The 27,829-nt window shown below is 30.6% G+C and overlaps 1 protein-coding gene and 2 long non-coding RNA genes across 3 annotated transcripts; 1 reads left to right on the top strand and 2 right to left on the bottom strand.

Moving 5' to 3' along the window:
- Positions 1–22,395: 22,395 nt before the first annotated feature.
- On the bottom strand, positions 22,396–27,801 carry LOC656384 (uncharacterized protein). Its single transcript, XM_962921.4, has 8 exons — positions 27,597–27,801; positions 27,297–27,407; positions 27,017–27,115; positions 26,866–26,964; positions 26,658–26,756; positions 22,820–23,017; positions 22,670–22,765; positions 22,396–22,604 (listed from the first exon to the last, which is right to left on the bottom strand). Exons 1-8 carry the CDS (start codon positions 27,606–27,608, stop codon positions 22,407–22,409), a joined length of 912 nt encoding a protein of 303 aa, XP_968014.2. The 5' UTR covers positions 27,609–27,801; the 3' UTR covers positions 22,396–22,406.
- Positions 23,087–26,649, bottom strand: LOC135265494 (uncharacterized). The gene is made up of 2 exons (XR_010333206.1): positions 25,242–26,649; positions 23,087–23,397 (listed from the first exon to the last, which is right to left on the bottom strand). It is a non-coding gene; the product is annotated as an uncharacterized LOC135265494 (long non-coding RNA).
- On the top strand, positions 23,453–24,972 carry LOC135265493 (uncharacterized). The gene is made up of 2 exons (XR_010333205.1): positions 23,453–23,835; positions 23,885–24,972. It is a non-coding gene; the product is annotated as an uncharacterized LOC135265493 (long non-coding RNA).
- Positions 27,802–27,829: the final 28 nt, after the last annotated feature.

Raw genomic sequence — 27,829 nt, 5'->3', positions numbered from 1 at the left:
GACCAAATTTAGAACACAGAAAAGTTTAGAATGTAGTTAATTTTTGATTTTGTGGAAAATGTGTAAAAAATGTTCAAATATCTGTCAGGTTTTTGGTGATTGAGAGGGTTCAGTGATAAGAGGATTCTGTGATGAGAGGCGGTTGTGACGTCACGATTTCTTCCTTTAGAAGCGATTATCTCGCTCATTAATCACTGAGATTTAAAAAAAAACTGGTATAAAATGAACGATATTTTCAATTTCCCTTAAAACATAAAACAGGTAAAATAAGTTGCCAATGCCTTTAAAAGTTGTTCGTCTAAAAATCAAATTATTACTTAATAGAACCAAACAGAAAACAACGTAATATAAAGACCATTTTTAGATTACTCAAGTTGTTCTATGGCATCAGCTTTTTCTATGCCTACATTACGGAACCTAAATTTAGCAGAAAGCTAGTTTCAACAAATCTTACGTTCTGATTTGCACCTTTTATTTTAAAAATCAACAATTTTGCTATTTTTGCAAATTTTTTTATTCGTCTTTTAATTTTAAGCACTTGAAGTTGACAACTTTAAATAAGACGTATGATTATGTTAAACATTTACAAAAGTCAACAAATCTTATGTTTTCTCCATTGTAGCCTGATGAAGATTTAATAAAAAATCGAAACGTCGCGGAAAATACATATTTTAATTACTGCCTGCCCTAAATAAGCAATAATCTTTTCTGGTCATAATCATAATTTTCAAGGGCATAAAAATAACTTTAACGCCAAATTATATCACAAATTCAACAAAACCAATGAAGCGATAACAAAATTTTTATTTCTTATTTTTTTTTAACTACAATTTCCATTTTTTGCAATACTAGCACTGGTGAATACAATATTTAGCATTCACGTAAAAGTATTCACCCAAAAATGATCTCTTCTTCTTTGCACTGAAGTTGTCAACGTCACCTTCGATAGCATTCTCATTTAAGTCGTTTTAATTTTCAAAGATGTCGAGGTAGCATAAAAGAGAAAATGTCTGTTTGGAACTGATAAATACACAATACCTCGGGTTAAAACGTTTAATTATTGGAAGTAATGGAAGTCGTCTAGCTGCATTCAATGAATCAGTCCCACTTGTTCAGTTATTTCGTCCAATTATTTTTAAACGTTCCATCCGAATCTCTCAAATTAAAGCGAGCGATAAAATCACTTCCTTCGTGGCGTAAAAATCGCTATGTGTAGTAAATTACACAATAGATGATTTATATCGAAAGTTTGCTTCATGGCCAAAAGGGCTGGCGGTAATAGTGGACTTGTGTAGGCAGATGAGGAAAAGATTTTCGGGTCGTGTCGGAGTCAGTTAGAGGACGCATAATAAGATGTTTTGATCATTCGTTAAGCGGATGGCATTGTTTTTGCCCCATTTGTCACGGTGTCTGGCTGGGTCTTTATGAAGTGATTATTAACGCAATCTTATTCATGACTGATTCCTAAATGAATTTCTTACTACCTAAGACATTTGAATGGCAACACCCAAAAAAGCAATTAATAAAACTAGTTGCAGTCCACGTATCTCGGCGGTCTCATGAGACGTTTCAATGAAAACATTTCCGCAAATTGCCTCCAAGTTTCACTTTGCAGTTGGTAAGAATGCGATCATTTTCCGGATTTATGGAGAAGCGAAGGTAAAATATAGAGCTATTCTGGCCATCGCCTCAAAGTTATAGCAGTGCTGTGTGTCTCACCAGGTGACATTTCAATTGGATTCAAACACCTGACTTGCCTTTTTATTACTGCTAATGTGTTTTCGAACTGAACGTGCATCTGTGTGATAATTCTAATATAAGCAAGCAAGCAGCGGTGCCGAAACCTCATCCGTCATCCCTCTTCATCGAACAGCCGTGGCTTTGGTGACAAATAGCGGCTTTGTGCCGGTCCGACAATGGCTACTTGACTTCCGGGCACTCGCCCGGAGTCCGGAGTGATTAAATGCGAAGCAAACGAAAGCATATGCGGCTCCGGGTGGTGGCCGTTTGCTAGATGAAGGACCCCTCGACCGTACAACGTAGACGCATTTTGTGTATCTCTAAGGAGACCGACGCTTTCAATGGAAAGTAATAATTCAAACCCAACCACCAGATTTAATAATATATGCTTGAAAGCAAAACAACTTTATTCACACTAAGTACAGCAAAAAATACATTTCCACAAATAAATATTTCATTCTTAATCAATCCAATATAAATTCTAGCTCTCTTTTTTCTTTAGCCTTTGATAAATGAATTACTAAATTATTAAAAACGATTCAAGGGTGTAAATACGAGTGGATTTTATATTATAAAAGTATAAGCTAATCAGAGCAGTTTCTGATGTGATTCTTTTTCATACATTCAACATTACTGAGTTCATGGAGCTTCATTGATTTTCACCTAAAGTGTGGCTATAAATTCCTAATGTTTTTAAACATTTTATTTTGCTTTCCGATAAAACAATTAAAAAATATATACCAAAACAAATGTAAGAAATCAAAGTTTTTTTAAAACAACATTCAATTGATTTGTTTGTTTTTACAGGACGTATAACACAATTTGAAAATAGTTTGTCGTTTTTTTAATTAGAAATGTTTTTATGGCAAACTATGCAAAAATAGTTGTGGTTAGTTAGAACTTTTCTACAATGTCAAAAAAGATAGGTATAGGAAATGCTAATACAGATTGATGCAGAAAACAATTTTCCATCATCTAGAGAAATAAAAATTGGGACATTCTATTTGAAAAAATTAAGGTATAGGTACTTGAAGTTGTTCAAACTTAACTTTACAATTTTTGGGTTTATTAACTTCTTTTCCAATTTTGGACACACTGGAGAACAAATATGAACTTTTTCTTATAATTCTTTAAATATGATTTCGAAATCTTTAAAACTAAGCGAGTTACCAATTTTTTAACTAACAGGTGCAAATCCAAAAATTTTGAAAAAACCTGATTAGTTTGACAACTACTGCCATAGATTTCCAAAAATTGAATAACGCAATTTTAGTTTTTTGTATCTAGTGTCTTGTGATTATTGTGTATTTGGCGCAGGTCTTGTAAAGTTGTGTGAAACACCCTGTATATCTGACTTATGTAAATGCCACTATTGTATTTTAGCATTAATAAAGATTATAATAGCATAATTGCGTCAACCAGAAACTAATCAGAACTAATCTCTAAGATGTTATTTCTAACACATAATAAAGTAAAAAAATCTTCACACAAATGATACAGCTTTCTCCGCATACAATCACAATTAAAAGAATAATAGCTCTTTTTTATTCGATATGCAAACTTTCTACCGAAATATTATGCGTTTCACATTGATTAATGTTGCGTCAAGTTAAAATTTAAAACCCATTGATTTTAAACTCGAAAACCTTGAATCGACTTAAAGTTTTAATCTGACGTGCAACTTACAAACCTCGACGGCGCGGTTAAACAAAAACAAAAGTAAAGTATGCCGCTTCCTCTGAATATAGATGCTCTGCATTATTAAGATATTGATGGCCCGCGAATATCTATACATAATTAAATATGCGCACGGAATAAGTAAAGAGTGTTCTGAGTGCGGTTAAAGAATTTCTTTTGATTAGACCTAAATCAAAATCTTTGATTAACATGGTCTACAATTAATTAAAAGTGAAAATGTTTCAGCAATGTTTTAGATTAAAAATTAAAAAACAATTTTTTATTGGATTGGTCGCAATTATTTTTGATAATTATTATTTAGGTACTTACTAATGAAAAACATGAAACACCTATAATGTGAACACAAATCCCATTTATTTAATTTTTTGTTCGGTTTCGCACATAAATGGTTAATGTAAAACGCTTATTTTCTTCGATTAAATTACAGGTGAATCAGGAGGTATAACTTTGTGGGTGGAATAAAATAATTTCGGTGAGGGAAGTCTTCCTGTGTATAGCATATAATTTAGTTATTTCGTTAAAACAACACTGTTAGACAAAACACTGTAATATTGACGAAGTGGCAGAATTTTTATTTTTCACAAGCTATAATCAGTGGTAAAGTTCGGTATAAAAATGGCTCCAGTTCATCCCGATTTTTATATCTAGTGGTTGTCACGCGATTAAAGCGTGAGAACATTGGCATCCCGCAAGTTAAAACAAGGGTTGTTTGCTTTTCTTGCAAACTTGCCTTGCCCCACACACACACACACACACACACACACACATAACATAAGCCTTTTGGTACGAATAAGATATAAAATATGCAACGCTTCGAGAGGAATGTTTAGTCCGAGGTATGTGAGTCCATGTCAAACGAATCGCTTCACAATCATTCTTCGTTGTAATTGAATTGATTGCTTAGACAAACGCTCTCAAAGGCAGAAAGCAGCAGCAACTCGGACTCGGCCCAGCACAAAGCATTCCTCCTCAAAACGTCATTAATTAAATTCAGGGATTTGTTTTTGCCTCTGAGAGAGATTTGATTCCCTTTTTGTTCTTCAGATGTGTGTGTGTACAGTTAATAAGGTTAAAACGTGTGAGGCTTTCGACTTTATGTTTTTCTCTGGTTTCGCCTTTAAGCCTTCACAGGCGGATCAAGTTAATATTAAACCAGGACGCGTTCTCTTACTTAATACGTGGACTCATTCCCGATTTTTCTTTGATCTCTACGGCGACATTTTCAACCAATTGCTAACGTTATTTTAATTAAATTTACTTTTGCCTAGAAAATAATCCTTACACAGCACAGTACTCTTCTCTGGGTGCTCCTCAAATGCTCAGTTATTTTAGATCTTGCGTATTTACAAATTTTTGGAGCACCTATTACCTATGGATGTAAATTATTTTATTATACTTCAATAAAAAAAATAAAGGCATAACTTTATTTACAATACAGGGTGAGTCATTGATACAGGCGTGCTCGATTGCACCTACACTGTCAAAGATATCGAATTAAATGGCAATGCAAATAGAAAGTCAAAGTGCACGTTCGAAAATTGCTTTGCCCTATACAGGGTGTTTCATTTTTACAGTGCAGCCTTTAACATAATTTTTTTAAATGGCAGCCCTTGTATATTTGTACATATTTAAATTTGCACTTTTTAGGCTTTATAAATCAATTTAGTTTTGCACTTTGCTTTAACAATTCAAAAGTTATTTAGTTTATTTTACAATTTTGAGCGTCTGCAGGCACATAATTAAAAAATCGCAGTGCGCTTGGTTTTCAAGATATCGAGTTGGGATTTCGTCCGTGTGTAAACAACTGTCAGAGGTATCATTCGGCAACAAGTCTGTGCATTTCTTTGTAGCACTACCATGCTATGACACATTCCTTTTGGTAAACTTTGAAAGACCATAATTTGATTTTTCCAAATAGCACCCTCTGTATTTAATTACTGAGTATTATTCAACATCTCATTTTACATTTTTTTGACCTCTTAAATTTTTTTCCAAAAGTTGATAGTTTCGGAGATAGCTCGGTTTTTTTGAAAAATGTAAATAAAATCCTTTGGATACCAACGTAGTGTGCAATGTATAACAACACATTCTGACATAGCAACATCAGACTGGCGTTTTTTGTACGTGACCTTTTGATTTTGTTGTGAAAATGAATTTTTCATGTAAATTGCATACACATCACATCGAGATATAAACTTTAATTTTGATAAGACATCATAAGATAAAAATGAAAAAAAAACGACAGCAGTACTAGAGAAAATATGCAAGAAAGAATTAAAAAACCTTTTTTGTAGAATTGATGAAGCGGTAAATGTTTAAAAAAAAGACCAATGTATTACTTTATTGCTTAAAAATGTCGTCATTTTAAACAGTTTTGTAACTGCAAGAAATATGTTATCGCTGTTAATTTGTTATACCTCGTTTTTTTTTATTTCCTTATTCCTCCATTGTAAATTTCTGTCATTTTTATTTAATAATTTCTTGTCGAAATTTTATAAAATTTATGTCTACATGAAATTTTTGGGTATGCATTTTACTCGAAAAATTCATTTCATTAGTATCTTGATCAAAAAATAAGTAAAAGTCAATAATAATTGTTAAAATAACACTTATTCTAACAAAAAAAACACATTTCAATATAAAAAACTGCTGTATCAATACTTATTAGCAATCCTCTATGTATATATGAAATTACGAAATACATACTTTATATCGTGTATTAGATACACAATATTATAGGTAAGAACTTAAACTTGCATCAAAAATTTTGTAACAAAAAATTCTTTGATGTTATAAAAATAACAATTAAGTGCAGTTATGAAAACATTACTCTAATATTTTTTTTTGAGAATAGAACACCAAAAATATTATTCATCAATTATATCAATTATAAAATGTTTAGAAACGAGCTCCAATATAAACTTATGTTTTTTGGATAATCAGAAAACAATAAACTATGACAGACAATTTAAAAGCCTATTAGATGGGAAAATAAAAAATAAGGTGTTTCAACTTGCAACAAACTTCTCCATTTTTTGTAGTTTTTTGATTGCAGCCTTCTTTAAAGTGGTGAAAGTCCTACTTTTGAAAAATTCTTAGTTTTTATGTAATACATTTTTAATGGAATGCATTTTCGTCAAAAAAAAATGAATTATTTCAAAAACTAAAGAAAATCGACAAAAAACAATTTTCTTAAAAACATCACTGTTTTATGCTACATTCAGATATTACAAGTCGCTGAAAGTGTGAATACAGTTAATTATGTATTATAAAAACTATTCATCAAATTTGGTAAATGCTTAAGAGTTTATAAATTCCATCGTTCAGATGTTTATCAAATTGCTATCTCTATTTGTTCAGAGAATACAAGGCAAACTAGATTTTTTTGAATATGAAGATGCGAAAAATTTAATATATTTAAAAAAAGTATTTTTTTCTGAATTACGTGGTGTAACACATGCATACCTTATTTTAATAGAAACAAAAAAAATATCCAACTATAAAATTTTGAAAACTGTAAAATATTGTTAGCCTTAGAAACGTCGTCTTTATCAATTGTTAGCTCTTTGCCGCTTGAACTTTGAGCAAAAATAAGTAAAAGGTAACATTAATTGTTAAAAAAACAAAAAGAAAAAAACACCTTTTAATTAAACAACGAGCTTTTATACTTTTTTTACTTTTCCAGAAATCTAATATTCAATTTTTATTCTTTTTACTTTTTAATAAAAATATAAATCGGTATATGTTACATCACTGAACAAACGAATGCTCTTTAAAAAATTATTAAATTTGACCACTCGTGTCATATAAAATGTATCAAGTTAGCCTTATATTTTAAAATAATTGTTGATAGAAAATTGGAAAAGATCTCAGATGATAGAATTTAAACACTTGCTCTGTTAAACCGTTTTGAAAACATTTAGCTGTATCCATACATATCAGCAATCCTGTACATTACATCCTGAGAGCTTAAACATTCTTCTTCAAAGTGATAAAAGTCGTACTTTTCAAGGCGTCCTGGTTTAGTCAACAAAAATTTAAATTATTTCAAAACTAAGCAGAATCGACCAATACAAACAAGTTTTGAAAAAAAACTAAGTACAAAAATGCAACATTAGTGTGTATTTAGCAGTTAACTAATTTCGGAAACACCTTGTATACTTGAAAATAATTATAGTTGAGTCAGAGGAGGTCTTTTGCAAAATAAAAAGATTAATTCTCTACCATTTAAAAAACAATGATAGAGTGTTAATAATAATATAGATCGAAATATCAGCGTTCGTTGGTGCATTTGAGAAAAGTTGTGTGCGCGTCTATTCTACAACAAAATAAAATGAATATTAAAAGGCAATTTTCTCTGAACAAAAGCCCGTTAATTAAGTAGTTTTTAACGGGGTAAATATTTAATAATTTAATTCCCGTCACGGCTACCTCGTAGTGTTTCCGGTGGCTTGTTCATTAGAGTGGCCGCTGTGGAGGAGCAGAGCAGAGATGTAGGCTGTAAAGTAAGGGTTAGTTAGCATCGCTGGAGGGCGGTATAAAATGCAAGCTTCACTGAAGACACGAGTGCTGCTTGGTGGTGCCAGGAGCGGAGAGACAGGCCAAGATAATAAGTCAGCGGGAATTAGCTAGCAATTCACACTGGAGAGGTCCTAACCTGACTGTACAAATGTTCCCCTTACGTTGGTTGCACTTAATAGGCACGGAGTACATTCCTGAGGATTTAACGCAAGACGCCATTTGAGGCCGACTCTACCGAAGGGTTTACCCAAACTGCCATTGTTTCAATTTGCAATTAGCCAAAAAGATCATCTTTTACCTTAACACACACCAATGATAAATTACGCGAAACCCTAACAATTCTCTAACTATTCTCTAGTTTAAAAAAAAAATTTTTTAGCAAGAGTTAATTTATACTTATTTTGTTTTCTGCTTACACATTGATAACTAAACTACAGGGTGAGTCATTGATATGGACGTGCTCGATTGCACCCACACTGTCAAAGATATCGAAACGAATCAAATGGCACTGCAAATGGGAAGTCAAAGTGCACGTTCTAAAATTATTTTGCCCTATACAGGGTGTTCCATTTTTACAGTGCAGCCTTTGACATAGTTTTTTTAAATGGCACCCTCTGTATATTTCTACACATTTAAATGTGTACTTTTTTGTGCTTTATAAATCAGTTTAGTTTTTGCAATTTACTTAAACCATTCAGAAGTTATTTAATTTTTTCTACAATTTTGTGCGTCTACAAGCACATAATTAAAAAAATCGCAGTGCGCTTGGTTTTCAAGATATTGAGTTGAAATTTTGTTCGTGTGTAAACAACTGTCGAAGGTATTTTTCGGTGACAAAACTGTCCTTTTGCATTGTAGCATGACCATGCTGTGACACATTCATTTTGGTAAACTTTGAAAAACCATAACTTGATTTTTTTAAATGGCATTCTCTGTATTTTATTTATGAATATTATTCAGCATCTTATCTTACATCAAGCGTAATTAAATAGTATTGTTTTGGTGCTTATTCCATAATAAATCAGCTAAAAACTAAATAAAATATTGAAGTTTGACAATTGTTGACCATTTTGCAAAGGCTACTTGATTAACAATAAAAATTACAAAGTAAAATCGGTCTTTAGTAATTTTTTTCAAAAAATGTAAGAGACGTGTTGATAAAAATCACCACCAATATTATTATTCTTTTGATTGCCGTTAAGAAAATAGGGTCAATCCATTTGAAAAAATTGACTTATGACCGATTTCTGATAACTGTTTTGAAAAAATCACACTACCCTTTAATTTTGACAGTTAGCAGATTTAGAAGGCTGTTCGAAACTTCGGTCATCGAATGTAAAAAAAATTATTCACTTATCGCAAAAAGTTCAGGGCTGTGATATTTTAAATAAACCCTTGCAAATAAAAATGTTAACGAAAAAATTGACATATGTCAAAAACTATGGCAGATAAGTACCAACAACTTGGATAAAGTTTACTCAGTTTGAGAAGGTAAATTCAAAAAATCTCAGCCATTTTGAAAATAATTTAGTTAAGCTCAGAATAGTCGATTTATATCGTATACAAAATTTTAAAGCTCTAAGGTAAATTCAAAAAATCTCAGCCATTTTGAAAATAATTTAGTTAAGCTCAGAATAGTCGATTTATATCGTATACAAAATTTTAAAGCTCTAATTTTATTACAAGTTAAAAAGTTTCTAATGTAGGCCCTAGAAGAATCACCACCCTGTATTGGTAAAAAATGTTGTAAACTATTGTCATTAGGAAAAAAAAGTGTGCGTTTTGATCGAAATATTAGGCATACCTTTCGATGGCAATGATCAGCAGCGTTATTGAAACAGTATAAAGTTTCGTGCAAGAGATGATAATAGAAGGAATGTAGGCGCTCGAGCGGAAGGCGAACTAAGCAAAGTGCCAGATTACAAATTCAAGATATTTATGATAGTCTCCGTGGCCTGGGTTCTTCACCTCTATTGTTTACATTATGGTACGGACATCTTGAGATTTATACCTTGGAGTAAGCCATTTGAATCCCGTTCGTGATTAATAGACGTTGGACCCACTTATTACTGCTTTAATTCCAGTCGCGGGAATATAATTAACATCATTCAAATGAATTTGAAGAACAATTTCCGGTTTCCTTCGAAACGCGAACAAATAAATTAAGTTATCTTAATACCACGCAAACGATATCCATCTCTCAGACCGTTTGAAGAATCTCTAAGAAAAAGGCGCTGGAAATACTAAACCAAAAAATATTTTAACTTATTAATCAAATATTATAATTACAATGCTTATTTTGAAAACACTGTATAATGATTTATTTGCATTTTAAGAAAAAACATACAGAATCGCAAAAATGTATAGATACACCTAAATATTTTCGGTACGGTTTAACAAAACTCCTTGAAATTTGTGGTTAAACAGTTAAAAGTATTTAAATCTTATCATCTGAGATATTTTCAATTTTCTACCATCATTTATTTTGAAAATACAAGACACTTGAATTTTTGTAATGGCACAAAAGGTATTTTTATTTTAATTTGAAGGTAAAAAAATTAAACTTCAAAAATTTAATGTTGAATTTCAGGAAAAGTAAAACTAAGTTAGCGTTGAAAATGTTCTTATTAGCGATCTGTTACTTGTATTTTAGGCAAAAATTAAACTTGTGTGCAATAACATCGGTATATTTAAGTGAAACTGAGCTTATAGAAACTCTTATGATGGTTGGTTATAGCGACAGAAAGCAAAAAAGTGACTGTAGCTTTTGTAAAATAAAAATCATGTACTTCGTGTTTAACTTTTATTTTTATTAAAATGTGTTCATTTTCAGTTAAAAAAAAGTGTTATTTTAACAATAATTATTAACTTGTACTTATTTTTTTGGTTAAAGTGCAAGCGGCAAAGTGCTAAGAATAAATAATGACATTTCCAACGCTAACAAAACTATACATTTTTCAAAATTGTATTAGTTCGACAATTTTTTTAATTTTGATTAAAATAAGGTAAACAACTCAGAAAAAATGCTCTTTTTGGAAATATAAAATTTGACCCTACTTGTCATTAAAAAAAATCAAGTTAGCCTTGTACCTATCCTAAGAAAAAATGAAGACAGAACAGATCGATAAATTTAAATAAATTTAAATATTTTTTTATAAATAGTTTTTATAGTATTCAACTGCATCCATAGTTTTTTGGTGACCCTGTATAAAAAACGAATGTATTTAAATGAAATAAATTTAGAAACATTTCGAATCTATTTTATAATAGAAAGTAAAAAATTAATTATAAGAACAATTTTTATCAAAAACAATAATTTAAGTAATTAGAAATAATTAGAATATTCTACTTCGTCTCGTATTTTTGTCACTTTGGCAAACGTAACAAATATACGGATAAACTTATGAAAAATATGTAAAAACAAAGTGGCGAATTAAACTTTCATCAAAAAATTTTTGCAACACCCTATAAGATAATCATAGTTTTAAAGTTTAAAAACTCGCATACGCTCGTTGCATAACGACAGCCCTTAAATTAAAATATTTTAAGTTAAGTTGCACGTAAAATGCTCCAAGAAGTCGATTGGCACCAAAAAATAAAAAACTTCTGTACGATTCAAAAGTTTAACAGTCTAGATGACTATTAGTCTCATAACAAAGATCTTTGAGTTATTTTAGAATGTATTTTAGCAAGTAGGCTCTCGTGAAATAAATATGATCAAATTGTACTTTAAAAAGTAAGAGCGAAAAACAATAAAAAAAATGCATAACTCGAAAATTTAAAAAAATCGAAAAAAATATTATTCAAAAATTTTAACAGACTTGGTAATGTACCTACAATAAGTATTTGTTGTAAAGTAAAAAGTTTAAGCAAAAAACGGATAGCCCCATACTTTTGCGGAACCCTGTAAAAATGTACATAGATTTTTCAACTAATGTCTAGGTAAATACTCCTTAAAAAACTATGGAAAATAATTAATTAAAAAATTAAGCAAATTAATTAAAAATTTAATAACTTTTAATTTGTTAATTAAAATTGTTAATTTTATAATCATTCTAACTAATGTAGTTTTACATAAAAAGAAAAACAATCTGGATTTTTAAGAGTAAGAAGAGTTGTTTAAAAAAGCCATTAGAAACCTTAGAGCCATCTGACTTGCAGTAGCCGAACTAATAAGGCGCGATAATCGAAATCTGTTTGCGCTTTCAACACGTTATTACACTTTTAAAGTATTATAACATTTGCCGCAATCTGAAATAAGATGGCGTGTTTAAAAAACTCACCTTTTTTGGTGGTCCTGAATGTGTTGTCCTTCTGGCCGATGATTTCGACGTGGACGCAATTTCAAGAAGCTTTTCAATGCTGTGACCATCTTTCTTCTGTTTGCCGGCCATAGTTTCACTGCAAGAAACAAAATATGTGCCTTTAAGTCGGTAGCAGACAGAACTTTGTACGATGTGTTGGACAAAATCGATATCTTATTAGAGAACTTTCGGAGTAGTTTGGAAAGTTTTATAAACAATGGGAGTTTGATATCGCAGTAAACAACTGAATACTGATCAGAGGATACGTGCTCGTCACAAAAATGCCAACTCGCAACAATTTATTAATTTTTAATAGCTACATTTTAATGAAGTAAATCATATTATTTTTAGAGAAATCCTGTAATAAAAAACGGAATTTGATGACTTCATACCTACGTCTTTTATCTTCGGAAACCGCTAAAAAACGCCTATTTATTATTCATATTTATATTAAAGCAAAAAAAATGGTTGTAAAACTGCAGTGGAGTCTAGTTATAACGAACCCTCTTGTAACGAACTTCCGGATATAACGAACAAAATTTGACTCAAAATGTGGCGCAATTTTTCGTTTATAACAAACTTTTTGCCGAATTATGAGAAATATGTTGTGGTTAATAATGACAAAGCAGCAAAAGAAGTGTTAACTGATGAACAGATTATTGAATTACTAACCAAAAACATTTTAACCGAATAAAAACATGTATTTTTAAACATAAGTAATGAATAAATTTGCTAGTTGTCAAATATTTTATGATAGTAGAACTTAAAAGAAGTCAAAATAAATCAACTTGCTTTATCCTAACTTTTACTAGTTTTTGAGATATAAATGATCTAACCTCCACTTCAGCGTCTAAAAATTCGTTAAAAAACGCAATATCAACTCGTTTGCACCTTTTGACTACTTTTTGTACATGACTAATAGGCGGTGACATCGTTTCTTTGCCAAAAACATCGATGCAAAATTTTTACATTTTTATAATTTTCTATGGGAGAACTTGATTTTCTATGACATAAAAGCAAAAATAGATATAATTTAAAAAAAAGTATGACTAAAAAACTATTGTGAATTTTGCGATTTTCTTGACGGATCATTTTACATTAGATAGAATCAAAATAGTTTCACTTTATCGAATAATTTTGCCGTAATCGGATAAATAAAAAATTTTAAAATTTGTTAATACTTTCTCCAAAAAAATCCAAATTTGAAGGAAAAAAGTTGCTAAAACTTATTCTATTTAGTAGATGTTGAACTGCACTTTACGATGGAACAAATTGTTTTGTTCTAAGTCTTATAATTTCGCCGTAATTTGCTATTTTTCGACGAAATTCTTGTCGATTTTCAGTTCCCGGAACATTTAACATGCAATAACTCCGGAACTATTAAAAATAATCCTATAAAGCTAATTATCGTTGAAAAGCTCCTTTGTTTATCTATTTTTTTCATAAAAGGCTATTGTCCTCAGACTAACAGTTTTTTCGCAAATTGCTCATAAAAGCAAAAATAAATAAAAAATTATAACTAAAATACTATCGGAAATTTGGCGGTTCATTCTACATAAGATAAAATCAAAATAGTTCCACTTTTTTCAACAGTTTTGCCGTAAGTAAAAGCATAAAAAAATTGTTAATACTTTCTCCGAAAAATTCTAAATTTTGAGAAAAAAATTTGCAAAAACCGATTCAATTCCATAGATTTTGATCTGCATTCTGATTTTGATCAACACAATAGTTCCATTTTTCGTCGATTTTCGGTGCCCGGATCAAATAACTCCGGAACTATTCGAAGTAACCCCATAAAACTTGTTATCTTTAGAAAGCTCTTTTGATTATCTATTTATCTATCTATTATCTATTTTTTTCAAAAGATCATTATTCTGAGACAGATTATGCAAGTTTTGTTAACTTGAACATTTGGAGCTATTTTAAAGAAAGCAGAAATAACTAAGTACAAAAACAGAAATATTAGTAGTGAGAGAAGTTAGATTACTTCTGAAGACTTAGCGAATATGAACTTCGTTTATACGTTTGATTTAACTGTGCATTTTGCTAAACTATGTACCAAACAATAAAAAAAAGTGCTAAATTATTGTTCATATGGGAAGATTGTGTTGGATGGGAAAAGGTACACAAAAATAAAAAAACACATAAAAAAATAAAAAGTCATTTGTATTTCACTAGCAAGTCACAAAAACCAACAAAAAACAAAAAAGCATACACACACATTCAAACCTATTTATTACGATACAACTACATACTTTAGCCTAATGGTAGCGAAAATTCTAAATCATTCAAACTCATCTTTTTCAGAAACAGTAAAGAAGCGAATTCATTTTCCCTTTAAATATTTTGCGTGTACCTCCTCCTATTGATCGAGTTTAAAAACACCTTTTAATACTTCTTCTTATAGACTTGTATTTTCCCCACGCGTAACTTCCAAACTTTCTCCGTCTGAACGGCGCCGCCAAACTTTCTCCAGCCATTTTTCTTACCGTGTTTACCTTCGAACCGATGAGGTAACTGTTTTCTTGGTCTCGCAGTGGTTTACGCTATTGTAAACTTTGTCTCTATGATTAATAATCTTCACTGTTTGAGAGCTTAAGATTTAATTAATATATCCCGAAAAACTTTGCAACTTTTTCTTCAAGTTCAGGACGTCGTAAAAGTAACAAACTTGAACACAATAAAACGAAAATAGGATTTCATTATATCGCTCTCTGTTCAGCACTTATTAACAGGTGTCTGAAAAAAGACAGACGGTAAGTTTTCGCTTTTATTGCTTTGAAGCATTTATTTCGATCGGGGATTTGGCTCGTAAAGACAATCATTTGTGATCGAAACGGAAGTTATCTCTGGTGCGGAACAAATCTCTGAGACCGTTGAATTATGTAAAGAAAGTAGGTACAAGAGACAGAAATCGATGTTCCCTACGTCGGCACACGTCATAGACCTAACCTAACATGAATCATAAACACAGCAAGTAAACACGCATGCAAGTTACAAGTTTCAAACTTGGACTAACCTGCGATTTTCGAACTGGCGTTTGCTGAAAAATCACTGAAACTTGTTACATAAGCACTTGGGAAGGATCAGCGGACTTTTAATAAGTTGATAAGAAGTTGTCCGAGAGAAGGGGTAGTTAAACGCGTGGAAAAAACTTTTAGACCCGGACTCTTACGGGCATGATCCAATATGGTAGTACTTTAGTTATAAAAGTGTCAGTGCGCAGCGCGCCACAAAATCAATAATCCACCGACTTGCTTATAATTTTCTTCATACTTACATTGAACTGTTTGTTGCTTGGATGATGACATTCAATAGCCTATCATTTTAAAACTTCTCTTCTTACTCATTCCCACCCTATTTTATCAATTTAACAAATCGTAAATACTAAAAATAAACCAACCATAATGGCGCGCTTTGAAACTTTCAAACTTTGCGAACACTCTTCCCCGCAACTCATCGGCGAGACGTTTTTTCAAAGAGGAGGGATATAGTTGGGAATGGACAACATTTCAGTTTCATTGCTGATGCATTTAATAAGATTGGGAAGAAGAGAAGTAAAAAATGCAGTTGCATTTATACAATAATTTTTTGGTTTCGGTGCTTAACTAATAGATAGGTAATGAATTGTACAGGGTGCTGCATTTTGAATGTCCGAAACCAAGAGAAAAACGGGTGACACATTTTTGGGTCCGTTTTTTGGAAAATATTTTCTGTCAAAACCGCATTCCGCTATTTTTCCTTATTGTAAAAGATACACATTTAAAATAAAGACATTTTTTACAGAGAATTTAATAATGTAATTAGCTTTTTTTAATCATTCGTTTAGTTTACTAACATAAAGGTTTTTTTTAAATAGGAATCATAGTTAGCTATGCCATTTTTGAAAAGCCAATTTTTTTCCGAACTGAAAACAATAGCAATACAGTTTGATATTTTTATTTACTTTTAATAAAAATATATTTAAAACATTTGAAAGTGGTTGGCTATGGAAAAATTATTTCACATGGAAGGTGTGAATAATCTAGAAATTTTGTGAACGGTTATTAAAGTAAAAAATGTGATATTAAAAAAATAAACTATGTTAAAGTTATCAACGCAAATTTTAGTTACATAAAAAATGTGCAGAAAATCGGAAACGATGTCTCACTACCATTTAATAACACTTTTTTACGATTTAGTGAAGAGTGCAATGGAGGTGACGTTAATAATGTTAAGTATTTTTTTTGCCGCAGATGGGATTTGACTTTGGTATTTGGATTGAAATTTTTTTGTAAAATTAAATTTTATTGACAGGCAATCATACAATTAGTAAGTTTTCTTTTTCCGACATTTCATGTTTAATTAGAAAATAGAGTGACAATGTAAGCTTGCCATTATAAATCTAAAAACAAGTAATTCTTATTAATCGCAAAAATTTAATCCAATAATAATTTGTTATGCTGTTTTTCAATTAATTAGTGTTTAAAACTTCATTAAATTATAATATAAATACTTGTTGGGTAACAGTTTTAACTGAAAATCTAAAATTTTTTCATGGCATACTTAAAGAAAAAACGAAATGTTATGTTTTTTCTTAAACATTTAAAAACAATGTATTACACAAATGGACATACCAAATCAGAAAAAAAAAGTTTTTCAAAAGTTTTACAGCCGCCCTTGATTCCTTTTTAAAAAATGAAACTTTACGGTATTAGAGCTAAACGAACGGTTAAAAAAATTGCTGATAACATTATTAAATTCTCTGTAAAAAAGTGCCTGTATAATTGTGTTTCAAATGTGTATCTTTTATAATAAGGAAGATATGAATTTTTTAAGATTTTGCTAAAATGTCAACTTTTGTTTATACGTCGAAAACAAAAGACGTTAGCGGAATGCGGTTTTGACCAAAATTATTTTGTCAAAAACAGATACGAAAATGTGTCACTCGATTTTCTCTAAACCTCTTAGTTTTGGAGATTCCCTGTTCGGACATACAAACAAAGTGATGCACCCTGTACAGCGACTCAGAAGAGATACGTTTTGAAAAAGAGTGTAGGTATTAATGACGTCTATATAAATATGTCTTTTTTTTGGACACTTTAAATTTTCAACCTTTCCATTTTAACTAATTTTTAGATTTTATATTTAATTTTTACGAGCAGTATCAGTAGAAGTGAATTGAAGTGAATCATATTGTTTGCAACCTACAATAAGAACAACATTTTTAAAATTTGAAATATGAGCAGGAAAAAGAAATACAAATTGATGACGAGCAGGACACAAAAAAACCTTACATTTTTATCGTTTAATATTTGTGCTAAAATTAATTTAAAAAGCACTAATTCCAACAACTATTTTTAAAGTAAATTTTTGAAATCCCAAGACCGATAAATAAGGTAATGTGCAACGACCTCTGATTAATTTATTTTTTGATTACACATGACGGACGGGACAAAAATTGTGTGTAAAAATAGCTTTAAAAATTTTTTCAGACAGGTTTTAATTCTTAAATACTTTATCAATATTAAAATTAGACAGTGGGAATTAAAAATTCTTAGGGTTGCTTAACAACGTAAAAAATAAGGATAACATTTTCTGTTTACGATATCGGACGGGTCAGCAAAAGTTATAAAGATAAAATGTAATGCTACTAATCAATTTACTTACCTATTTCCATTTTCTAAACTACCAGAATCTAGAAAAATACTCTTCAAAAAATATTTATCAGTGGTAGTACGTCTGTATTACGTCTGTGATCATTTTTCAAGAATTAAATTTCTCGAAATTTCTTTTAGTTTTCGAGTAATTTAAAAAAAAGCATGCCTATTATTTTGGTAAAAGCCTAAGTTCTAGAGGTCTAAAAATTACTACTAATTAAATTTAATAATGTTGCTTTCAAATCAGTGGTTTACTGAAAATAAATAATTGAATTTGCGTTTCCAGTTCATTACGAAGGTTTTTCGAACTCGGCCGAAGTGGTGGTATCCATGAATGTTCATATTTGCAAAAAATTTGTCAAATCAAATCACTAGCATAAAAACAACCTCTTCGGTCAAATTCGGAAAACCGTCGTAATGAGCTCGGAACGCAACTTTAATAATTTATTTTAAAAAACACAGTTATTTAAAAACAAAATTATTAAATTAGAAGTTATTTTTAAAGAGTAATCTTTTACCAAAAAAATCACCGTAGTTGGGTGCCATTTGAAAAAAAAAAAATAACTTGAAAACTAAAAGGAATTTAAAAAAAATATATTTTTGAAAAATGATCACATGTTTAAAGTACTTGATTTAGACACTTGGTTTAGACACAAAACGCTTGGTTTCATATTTTTGCCGAAAGCTCCAATGAATTCCTTAGATTTTACTTTAATTTAAATGATTATCTTCTCCCAAAAACTCTATTGCCGCAAAGTACATTAAATACAAATCAAAAAAACTTTATGTCTATTATTTATTAATCTTTAAAACTAAAGGTGTAAAACCCGATTTTTTTGGTTTTATTTTTTTATGTAACCCCTGATTTGAAAAAAAAACTTTAGAGACCTTAGTTTTTTTGAGACACTCTGCATAATCAAAAATATTTTCCTGAAATACGTCTACAAAATATCAAATCTCCAACTTTACTAATAACTGAGCTACAGAAGACGGTAGCTGAGCTGGGCCACTCTTTATCTGCAATGACGGACGGGACAGCAAAAGGTACGAAAAATAAGAAAAATAACATTACTAATCAATTTACTAACTAATTTCCATTTTCAACCAGAAACTAGAAAAACACTTTTCAAAAATTATTCAACAGTTTTGGTAGTACGTCAGTTGTCAAAAGTAGGTTATATTATTATTATTATTATTTGTAAATTTTAGAATCCAATGGATTACTTCCATTTAAATGATTATCCTCTTCCATCAGCAATGTCGACCAAAAATCACAGTTATAAGCTGTTTCTTTCTCCGTAAAAGAGCAATCGTTTTTTATATTTGGCATTTAATAATTTTTTATGTTGGCTATTGAACAGCAACTTGAAACACATTCACGTTAAGGGTGAAGGGTTAAGTAGAATAGACACTTGGTAATTACATTCCTTAATGCTAATACAGCTCGCTCGCCGAAAGGGATAATTGCCTTGAATTCCACATCAGCATATCCTTGAAGGAATTCTGCTAGGACCCCCCTATCACTTCCGCCTCACAGTACCATTTATTTAGTTTCACAGAAAAATTTCGGTTCAATAAACGCATAATTGCTTATTCCGCTGACACGGAGTAATAAATTGTATTCTGAGCGACATAAAAATTGAACAAAAACATATTTTATACAAAACAAGGTCCGGCAAAAATATGGAACCAAATTTTTTTGTCCAAAAATGCATCAAAATCAGTTCACTTTAAAAGCCGTAAATGAAAAAAGTGTATCTTTCGCAGTTATTTTTACTTTACATACAGGATGTCCCACCGATGTAAAAAGTCCATTATTGACCTTTAAATGTTAGAAGATTAATTTTTTTATGAAAGCCCTTGACTCACTAAAAATTATTTTCAAGTATACAGGCTGTTTCTAAAATTAGCTACAACACAAACTTATGTTTTTTAAATGTATCAACCTATATGTTTTTACATTTTTGGATTTAGCTTTTAACACCGATGATTTTAAGCTAAATTGCTATTGGTCGATTTTGCTTTGTTGTTTTTTTAAATCATTACATAAAAACTAAGAATTTCAGAAAAGTAGAACTTTCACCACCTTAAGAAAGGAAATTCAATCTTAAAGGATATATTATTCTTATTAGCTTACTGCATTCAAGAAGATAAAAAATGAAGAGGTTGTTGCAAATTGAATAACTTCAAACTTTTAAATGGAACACCCAATTTTTATTTTCGCATCTAAAAGACCTTTAAACTGTCTCTCTAAAAACATTAACAGAAGTTTCTTTTGCTGATTATTCAAAAGATATTTAACATTAAACATTAAAAAATACATTATCTGTTTCTTCAGTAGTTGAAAATTGAAATTTTTTGCTAATAACTTTAATGTTACCCTTAGGCGATTATTTGTCATTTATTACAGTAAAATATCTAAAGTTTTAATATTTTTGGCGAATTTTTAATTCCCGTATAAACTCCAAGAAATGGTCTGGGGTCGAGTTGCTATGGTTATGGTATGGTTTACTATGGTAACATCAATGTTCATGAATAGTGTGCATTATTGCTAAAATTAACATTTAAAGTGAAATATCTTTTTAGTTATTAACTTTAGGCATCTAAAACTTTTTAGCTAGACAATTTAATAATCTTTGAGAAGCAACAACAAAATATAGGTTGTTCCATTTAACTTTTTCAAGTTATTCAACATTTAACAAACTTCTAGATTTTTCTATGTTTCTAATTTCTAAAAATCAAATTATTTAAAAAACTACGCAGAATCCACCAATACAAGTTGAGATTAAAATCAACAGTATTAAAAGCCACGTCCAAAAATGCAATAAAATTTATAATGTTCCATCTGAAAATACATTATTTTAGTGTTTTTAATATTAGAACTCCCTGTATATACACCGCAATATATTATCAACATACAGCAAAACCGCAGCTGTAATCTAAAAAGAAGAAAATTTTAATATCTTTAATAATAAACAAGTTATGAAGCTGTTTCGGATCGTTGGGACAGCCTGTATGTTTAAAAACACACACTTTTGTTGGTTAAAATGTTTTTAGTTAGTAATTCAATAATCTGTTTATCAGGCAACACTTGTCTTGCTGTTTTGTCATTTTCAACCCTAACATATTACTCAAAATTCAATAAAAGAAATGTGTTTTAAACAGAAAATTGCATCAAATTTTATGTCATATCTTGTTTGTTATAACCGGACTCCACTGTATTTACTTTACCAAAAAATACAATTAGTATAATATAGATACTTAGTACGTTATCAATTATCATTATCACGTCTACTGTTGAAAGTGTGATTATTTTTGGAGAATTTATTTTTTCGAATTTATTAGAGTATATGTGTTATGCAAAATTATAACTTTACTGAAATGACACTACTATAACGATTTTTTGGTTAAAGAATTAAAGAATATGATTTAAAGAGTCTTACTTTTTTATTTATATTTTTTCGGATAATAATAGTGATAATTATTACATAATAATTAAAGTTCATTGCGTTCGTATAATCGGAATCCAAATTTTCGTTATTTACTATTATTTATTTAGAATTGTCTAAAACCAAAGCTGCTATTTGTGTCGGCTAATTTTGTTCGTATTTATTTCTTTATTTGGACGAAGTTTAACCGAAGTTACTTAACTTAATCACTTGATTTAATAATTTTATTATGTACTGTATTTTACAGGTAAATCCTAAATGTTAAAGCCGCTGTTCGAGTAAAAACCACACCAAAATTATGATTGCAAAGGTCATTTGTTGACGTACAATGTGTGTTAGAATGATTTTCATATAGTCGTCTGTGGATTTCTCATATACAATCAGTAAATGCCGCTTTATAGAATTAATGACAGGCATTTAGAATTTTACCATTTTCAATTAATTAAGTCTCCAATTCGAAAATAAACTTCGATAATAAGTGTTTTTTTGCACAATTTAACAGTTTAGTTGCATTTTAACGAAATTTTATAATGAAATTAATTAAATTTCACAATTGACAGAGAATTCATTTGAGCAGAGCGGCACAATTTTTTTAGAAGTAAACCATTTTCAAAGTTAATTAGATGAGAAACATTTAAAAACACATTGTACCTGACTGATTTTGAGGAAACATTTTTGAAGTGACCTAAGAAACAAAAGTTACGTACCTACTTAAAAAAATCCTCGAAAATGACCGGAAAATTCAATGACTGATTTGGATTTTTTTTTGAAAGGATGTAAGGGACATTTTTTGTCAGAAACTTTGGAACAAGTGGTAAAAAATATGTTTAACGTACATTTTAAATAGAAAAATATATTTTATTTTTTCATAGCTCTCTGCCTCTTAATTTTCATATCTTTTAATTAACGAGGCAATACATAACAATCATAAATAATAGTCTCACATAAAGATCTCTGTTTCACATTACAATAGAAAACAATAAACTTATATTATTCAGCCAATGGCTTAAACTCAGGTGTTAAAGTACAGGTTAGAATAAAATATTGACTTTATATCATTTATTTGAAAACTGTCGATTTGCACAATTTCTTAAGTAATCACTGACGATATTATGTTTATGTTTTTGGGCCACCTCAATAGGGGTAAAACCTTCTTGATTCTTTAGAGAAGGATCTGCTCCTGCAGCGATGAGTTGTTTACAAACTGGAAGGCTTCCGGATAAAGCAGCAGCATGTAATGCGCTTTCACCATTCTGTGTACAACCAATGAGATTAAAATTAAATCATGTAAAGAATTTATTGTTGACAAATCACTTACCGATAAAAGACCCAGTGAGGGTTTATATTTCAGTAATTCCCCAATAACGGCAGAATGACCTTTGTGAGAAGCTTTGAAAATTGCTGTAGCTCCATCCTGAAGTTATATGGTAAAAAAAATATCACTAAAAACTTAAAAAAAAGTGTTTACATATCGAGCCGCATCAACTCTAGCTCCAGCTTTCAATAACTGTGCTACAATGTGATCATGACCCATTTGTGCCGCAATCCACAAAGGCGTAGCTCCGTCTGTTCTACTTGCATCCACGTTTGCTCCTTGTGCCAATAAAAATACCAATACTTTGTAGTGTCCATTTTGAGCCGCAATAAAAAGTGGCGTGGCTTTATCCTACAATTTAATACTCCGTCTAGTCACATAAAAATGGGGACACGTTTACATCTACAGAGTGACTCTTTGAAAACGAGCCACTCTAAATATTTCCGAAAATATGCAAAAATTAAAAAACCCGAGACCCGAGATCTCTGGTCAAAATACCTTTCATTTGAAGTATCATAAGTGGGGTCATGCCATTTAAAATTTTGAAGATGTTGTTTGTATTACAAAGAGGGTTGGTGCTACAACTTTTAAAAGTACACCAAAAGGTGCCCCCAATAAATAAAAATTTGACCTGTCTCGAGATTTTTTAATTTTTTTTGTGTATTTTCGTAGATATTCAAGGTGGCTCGTTTTCAAAAAATCACCCTGTATATGTGTCCCAACGTAAAAGCCTACACCAGGCCCCTGAAAGTGTATACAAATTATGTGTTCACAGGGAGGGGTGGGGCAAAGGGGGGAAACGGCTAAAATAGTTCGTGTGCTCCAGCTTAGAGGTCGCGTCAGTTGCAAAGAAATCTGTAAATTTAAAGGAATCTGTCACACATTTTGCTAAAAGTAAAGAAGGTTCACTTAAAAATAATCGACGTGCGCACACTTCTCTTTTTAATTCTTTGATTTATCAACAGCCGATTATTTTGCTGTCGTTGCGGTTTTTGGCGACATTTTGTTTTAATGTGTTTTAAAGACTTCAGAAAACGATTTAACGTGATTTTTTGGATGTTTTTGTGATCAAACATTTCTACTTTTATATGGATCTTTTATTTGAATCTAGTGTATAGTGTGAATGACAGTGTTTTAATGAAGGATGAATCAACTTAAGGCAAATTAAGGTAAACGTTACTGAAAGGTGTCTATACAACAATTAATTGCGATTTCTAGATATTAATCAATCAAGGATCACACAAACTTCTCTAATAAGGGAATTTCTTGATGTTTAGGAGATGAAGACCGTCCTTGGGGATGATAACGGTTCTTGGGATGTAATTGAAAATTCCATGTAGATGAGTTAAATATAATGTGCAGTAATTAATAGGTATATCATAATAATAAATAAATTTATTGTAGTTGCGAAGCTAGTATTTTGTGAAAGCAGGGAGTTTAGGACTTGCTATGGTTCAAGGTTTTCAAATCCGTCATGTCCCTCTATGTCTTAATCTTTTATGTTGTTTTACACAATGTTATAACGCCTATGCCTGTTAAAAAACAAGGTTTGTCCTTTTTGTGATTGCTTAAGTTAGAAACTAAGCGAAAAAACGTATTCTACAAGTATCATACAAGTTAATCAATATTAAAGCCTACTATTATTATAAATTTAAATGATTACATGGTAGTTTTAATCAGTTAACTTCCAGTTATAGTTATGTATATCAGATATGTGGCTTGTATTTACTTGTAATTCTCTTGTGTTTGAGTAATTTACTAATAACTATGATGCAATCGAGATTACTTTTAAAAAATTTGAAAACTTATCAAAAATTTTGACATCAAACTGTTAAAGTACGTGTTAGGGCCGCTTTTACAAACGTCCGTAAACCTTATAACCGCGAATAAATTTCGAAAAATAGTTGTTTAAATTTAGCCTTAAGGGACTTAAAAATTGGACTATTGTCAAAGGTTCCAAGCAATTTTTTTTTATTTTTTTGCTTTTCTGAACAGTCTGTAGACAAGTAATTAAACCAACAAAACTGATGTATTTATACAGACTGATCTCGAAATACTGTGTCTGTTAGCAATCTGAATTTAAATTTTAAAGGATACCAATAGTGTACACTTTCAGGTAGCAATTCAATAATTTAATCTGATGCCAACATACTCAGTTTCTCTGGATCATTGTGTATATTTAGACAATGTATTTACATATATTATTACATCTGAGTATGTTTATGAAGAACAATTCGAGTTAAATTAATTTTGCCTATACATTCCAGCACGTTATTATTTTTTTAATAAATTTTTATTGGAAAGACTTTGTTTCATTTTATTAAGCGATGTTAAATGTTTCTGTGCTATTGCAACTGTTACAGATGCTTTTTTATTAAAATGTCTCGTAACAGTGCATGAGTACAGAAACATTTAACATTTATAATTCTTTGAATTTGGAAAATAAATAAAATGTCCTGTTTGAATTTCCCGCTATTATCGAATTAGTTCGTTCTCCCAGGGTTAGGTGGCGCTTTCGCGAAAAAACGAGGGGTAGACAGAGAGATTTGCTTCTTCCTCTCTCTTATTCTATGGCCTACACATTATAAAATTGCAAGTCAAAACCGCACACGTCGAAACAGCAATGGTCTAAAACAGTATGCCTTTAAAAACCTACATCACTAAAATAGTGAATAAGTAAAAACGAGATCGAACAAAATAGATCATCTATAAAAAAAGTACAGAACAAAACGTTATATTGCCAAATCGAAAATCCCTATAAAGTTGCACTATAAAAATAGCACAAATTAAAATGATAAACAGTCAAAGTTCAGCTATGTTTAGTTCAGCTACTACCGCTTAGATGTCGCTACAAAAGCCATAAAAATACCGAAAAACGCAACATTTCTGTGTATTCTATTTTTACTAATTTTATTCTAATACGGCAATATTGATTTTGACCACATGGTGTTTGGTTATACGTACGACCTACGTACACTTTGAAATTACTCCAAGAAAAAAAATATCAATCCACATCAACATTTGTGTGAAACGAAATACTAACTTTAAAAAATAATAACGTTGAGAACTAATCAATAAAAAAATAATTTCGTTGTTTTCAGTAATTCTTATAATATGCTCTTCAAATTATCCAATGTATAGAATACTCGAGCGGAGCAACCTAATAAAAGTAAATTAAATACAATTTTAATAAATCAACCTTTGATTATATTTAAAGGTGTCAATGCCGTTTTAGGAGATAGTGAAAACCATGGTGAATACCTACTTATGTTAAAGATTCTGACTGACTCATAACAGTCATGAATTGATATTTTATAAGCTGCACCCATAAATTGGTGGTTCTAACTCATTTCAAAAACCAAAAAAAATGTTTTCCAACAATTCTTTTTGAATAATTAAATAATAAACCAGGTAAACATTAGAATATATCATTAAAAACAAAGTTAACAGGTCTGCTACAATTCCACATTAAAGTATGCGTTTTTTTCAACTTTTACGAGCTGCTGCATCTTAAATAAGAAACTATGTTTTTATAGTTTTCAAACAGCTAATAAAAGTACTATTTATGTATTGAAATCTACACCTCTAAAAAAATATTTGCCTTTCTTGTAAAATTTACAAGATACTTTGTAAAAATAAAATAACATAAATTTTGCGTGTTTTGTTGTTTAGATAAGATAGCATCTGTGGCGACATCTACACAACTTGGAATGTCTCTGTTTATCATTTTAGTTTGTACGTTTTTAGCCCGTGTACTTTTAATCGTACAACTTTATAGGGATTTTCGATTTTGTCAATACAACGTTTTGTTCTGTGCTTTTTTATAAATGAACCATTTTATTCGATTTCGTTTTTACTTTTTTGCTATTTTAGTTTCGTGTACGGTTTTAGGTGCGCCTTTAGCTTGTAATTTTATATTTTATTTTAGGTGCGGTTTTGCCGAAATAATTTTTTGCCAGATTCCCCCATAAAAATTACTAAAAAATCTTACCTTCATATGTGTATTAATTTTGGCACCTCTCTTAACCAGTTCTTTAACCACATCCATATGTCCACATTGGCATGCCACAAATAACGCACTTCCTCCATCCTATACAATCATACGGTTCTTATAATTACATTCATTTACTGCTTCTATTTAGGTAAATTTCATCTCTGCAACAACTGTCTTTTTGTTACAGTTGTAGCGGTACACTTACAACACTGGTTGAATCTAAAGGTGCTCCTCTGTCCACTAGAATGTTAACAACATGCAGATGACCTCCTTGAGCAGCAAAAAACAGCGGAGTTGTTCCTGTCTACAAAATATTACCTTTTTCTTAAGGAAAATACAAAACTACCGTTTCTTACAATTCGTTTGGCTCGAGGATCGGCACCTTGCTCTAACAGTTCATGGACACAGTCCAAATGACCATTGGCTGAGGCTAAAATGAGAGGAGTTGTCCCTTCCTACAAAAAATACTGATTTAGTTTCAGGATAAAAAAAGTTAAATTTCTGTACGTCTTTATATTTTATAGAATAATTGACCTACTTCCACGCTCCACTTGACTAACGATTTTTTATTAAAACGACCAGTCACAAATGTTCAAATTCTTTACAATATTTACATTACTAAGGTATTTATGTTACCTTGTCTCGGGAATCCACATGAACTTTGCCGCTATCCAGAATTTTTTTGAGTAAAGGCAAATCTCCATTTAGAGCCGCTAGATGTAGTTGAACATCTGACAACGATTCCTTCTGTAAATAAAAAATAATTTGGAAATATTTATTTATAAAGAAAAGTGGAACATGTTAAAATTTTCGAAAAGCTGACCTTGCGCTATTGTGGTTATTTATAGTACCTCCCAAAAAGTGTACACACACAAATCAAACAATTTAAAATACTGATTATTAGAAATAAATTATTTTAAGGCAACAATTACCAACCTTCAACGACATGCTGACCCAAAATCGTGTCTAAAAATCACCGTATTTGCTCTCGTACGAGCCAACCAGTTCAACTTTCCAAGTCAGACTGCGTCGGAATTCATATAAGTGTGTTATATCCTCGTGTTACGGTTACGTAATCGTTCAGGTAAGAAAATATTGTTGGTTAAACGTTGACGCGACGTGAATTACTTGAACCAGGAAAATTTGCTCCAATATTGAACAACTTGTTT

This window comes from Tribolium castaneum, chromosome 2, assembly GCF_031307605.1.
Source record: "Tribolium castaneum strain GA2 chromosome 2, icTriCast1.1, whole genome shotgun sequence".
In the NCBI taxonomy this organism is placed as follows: domain Eukaryota; kingdom Metazoa; phylum Arthropoda; class Insecta; order Coleoptera; family Tenebrionidae; genus Tribolium; species Tribolium castaneum.
The sequence above is the reverse complement of the archived record's forward strand: the minus strand, read 5'-3'. Positions and strand labels throughout refer to the sequence as shown.

Coding starts and splice junctions, on each gene's coding strand:
- LOC656384 (XM_962921.4), bottom strand. Junction 26,965..27,016: donor ATCCTCGAGCCAAACGAATT/GTAAGAAACGGT, acceptor AATATTTTGTAG/ACAGGAACAACTCCGCTGTT. Junction 22,605..22,669: donor CCTCACTGGGTCTTTTATCG/GTAAGTGATTTG, acceptor GGTTGTACACAG/AATGGTGAAAGCGCATTACA.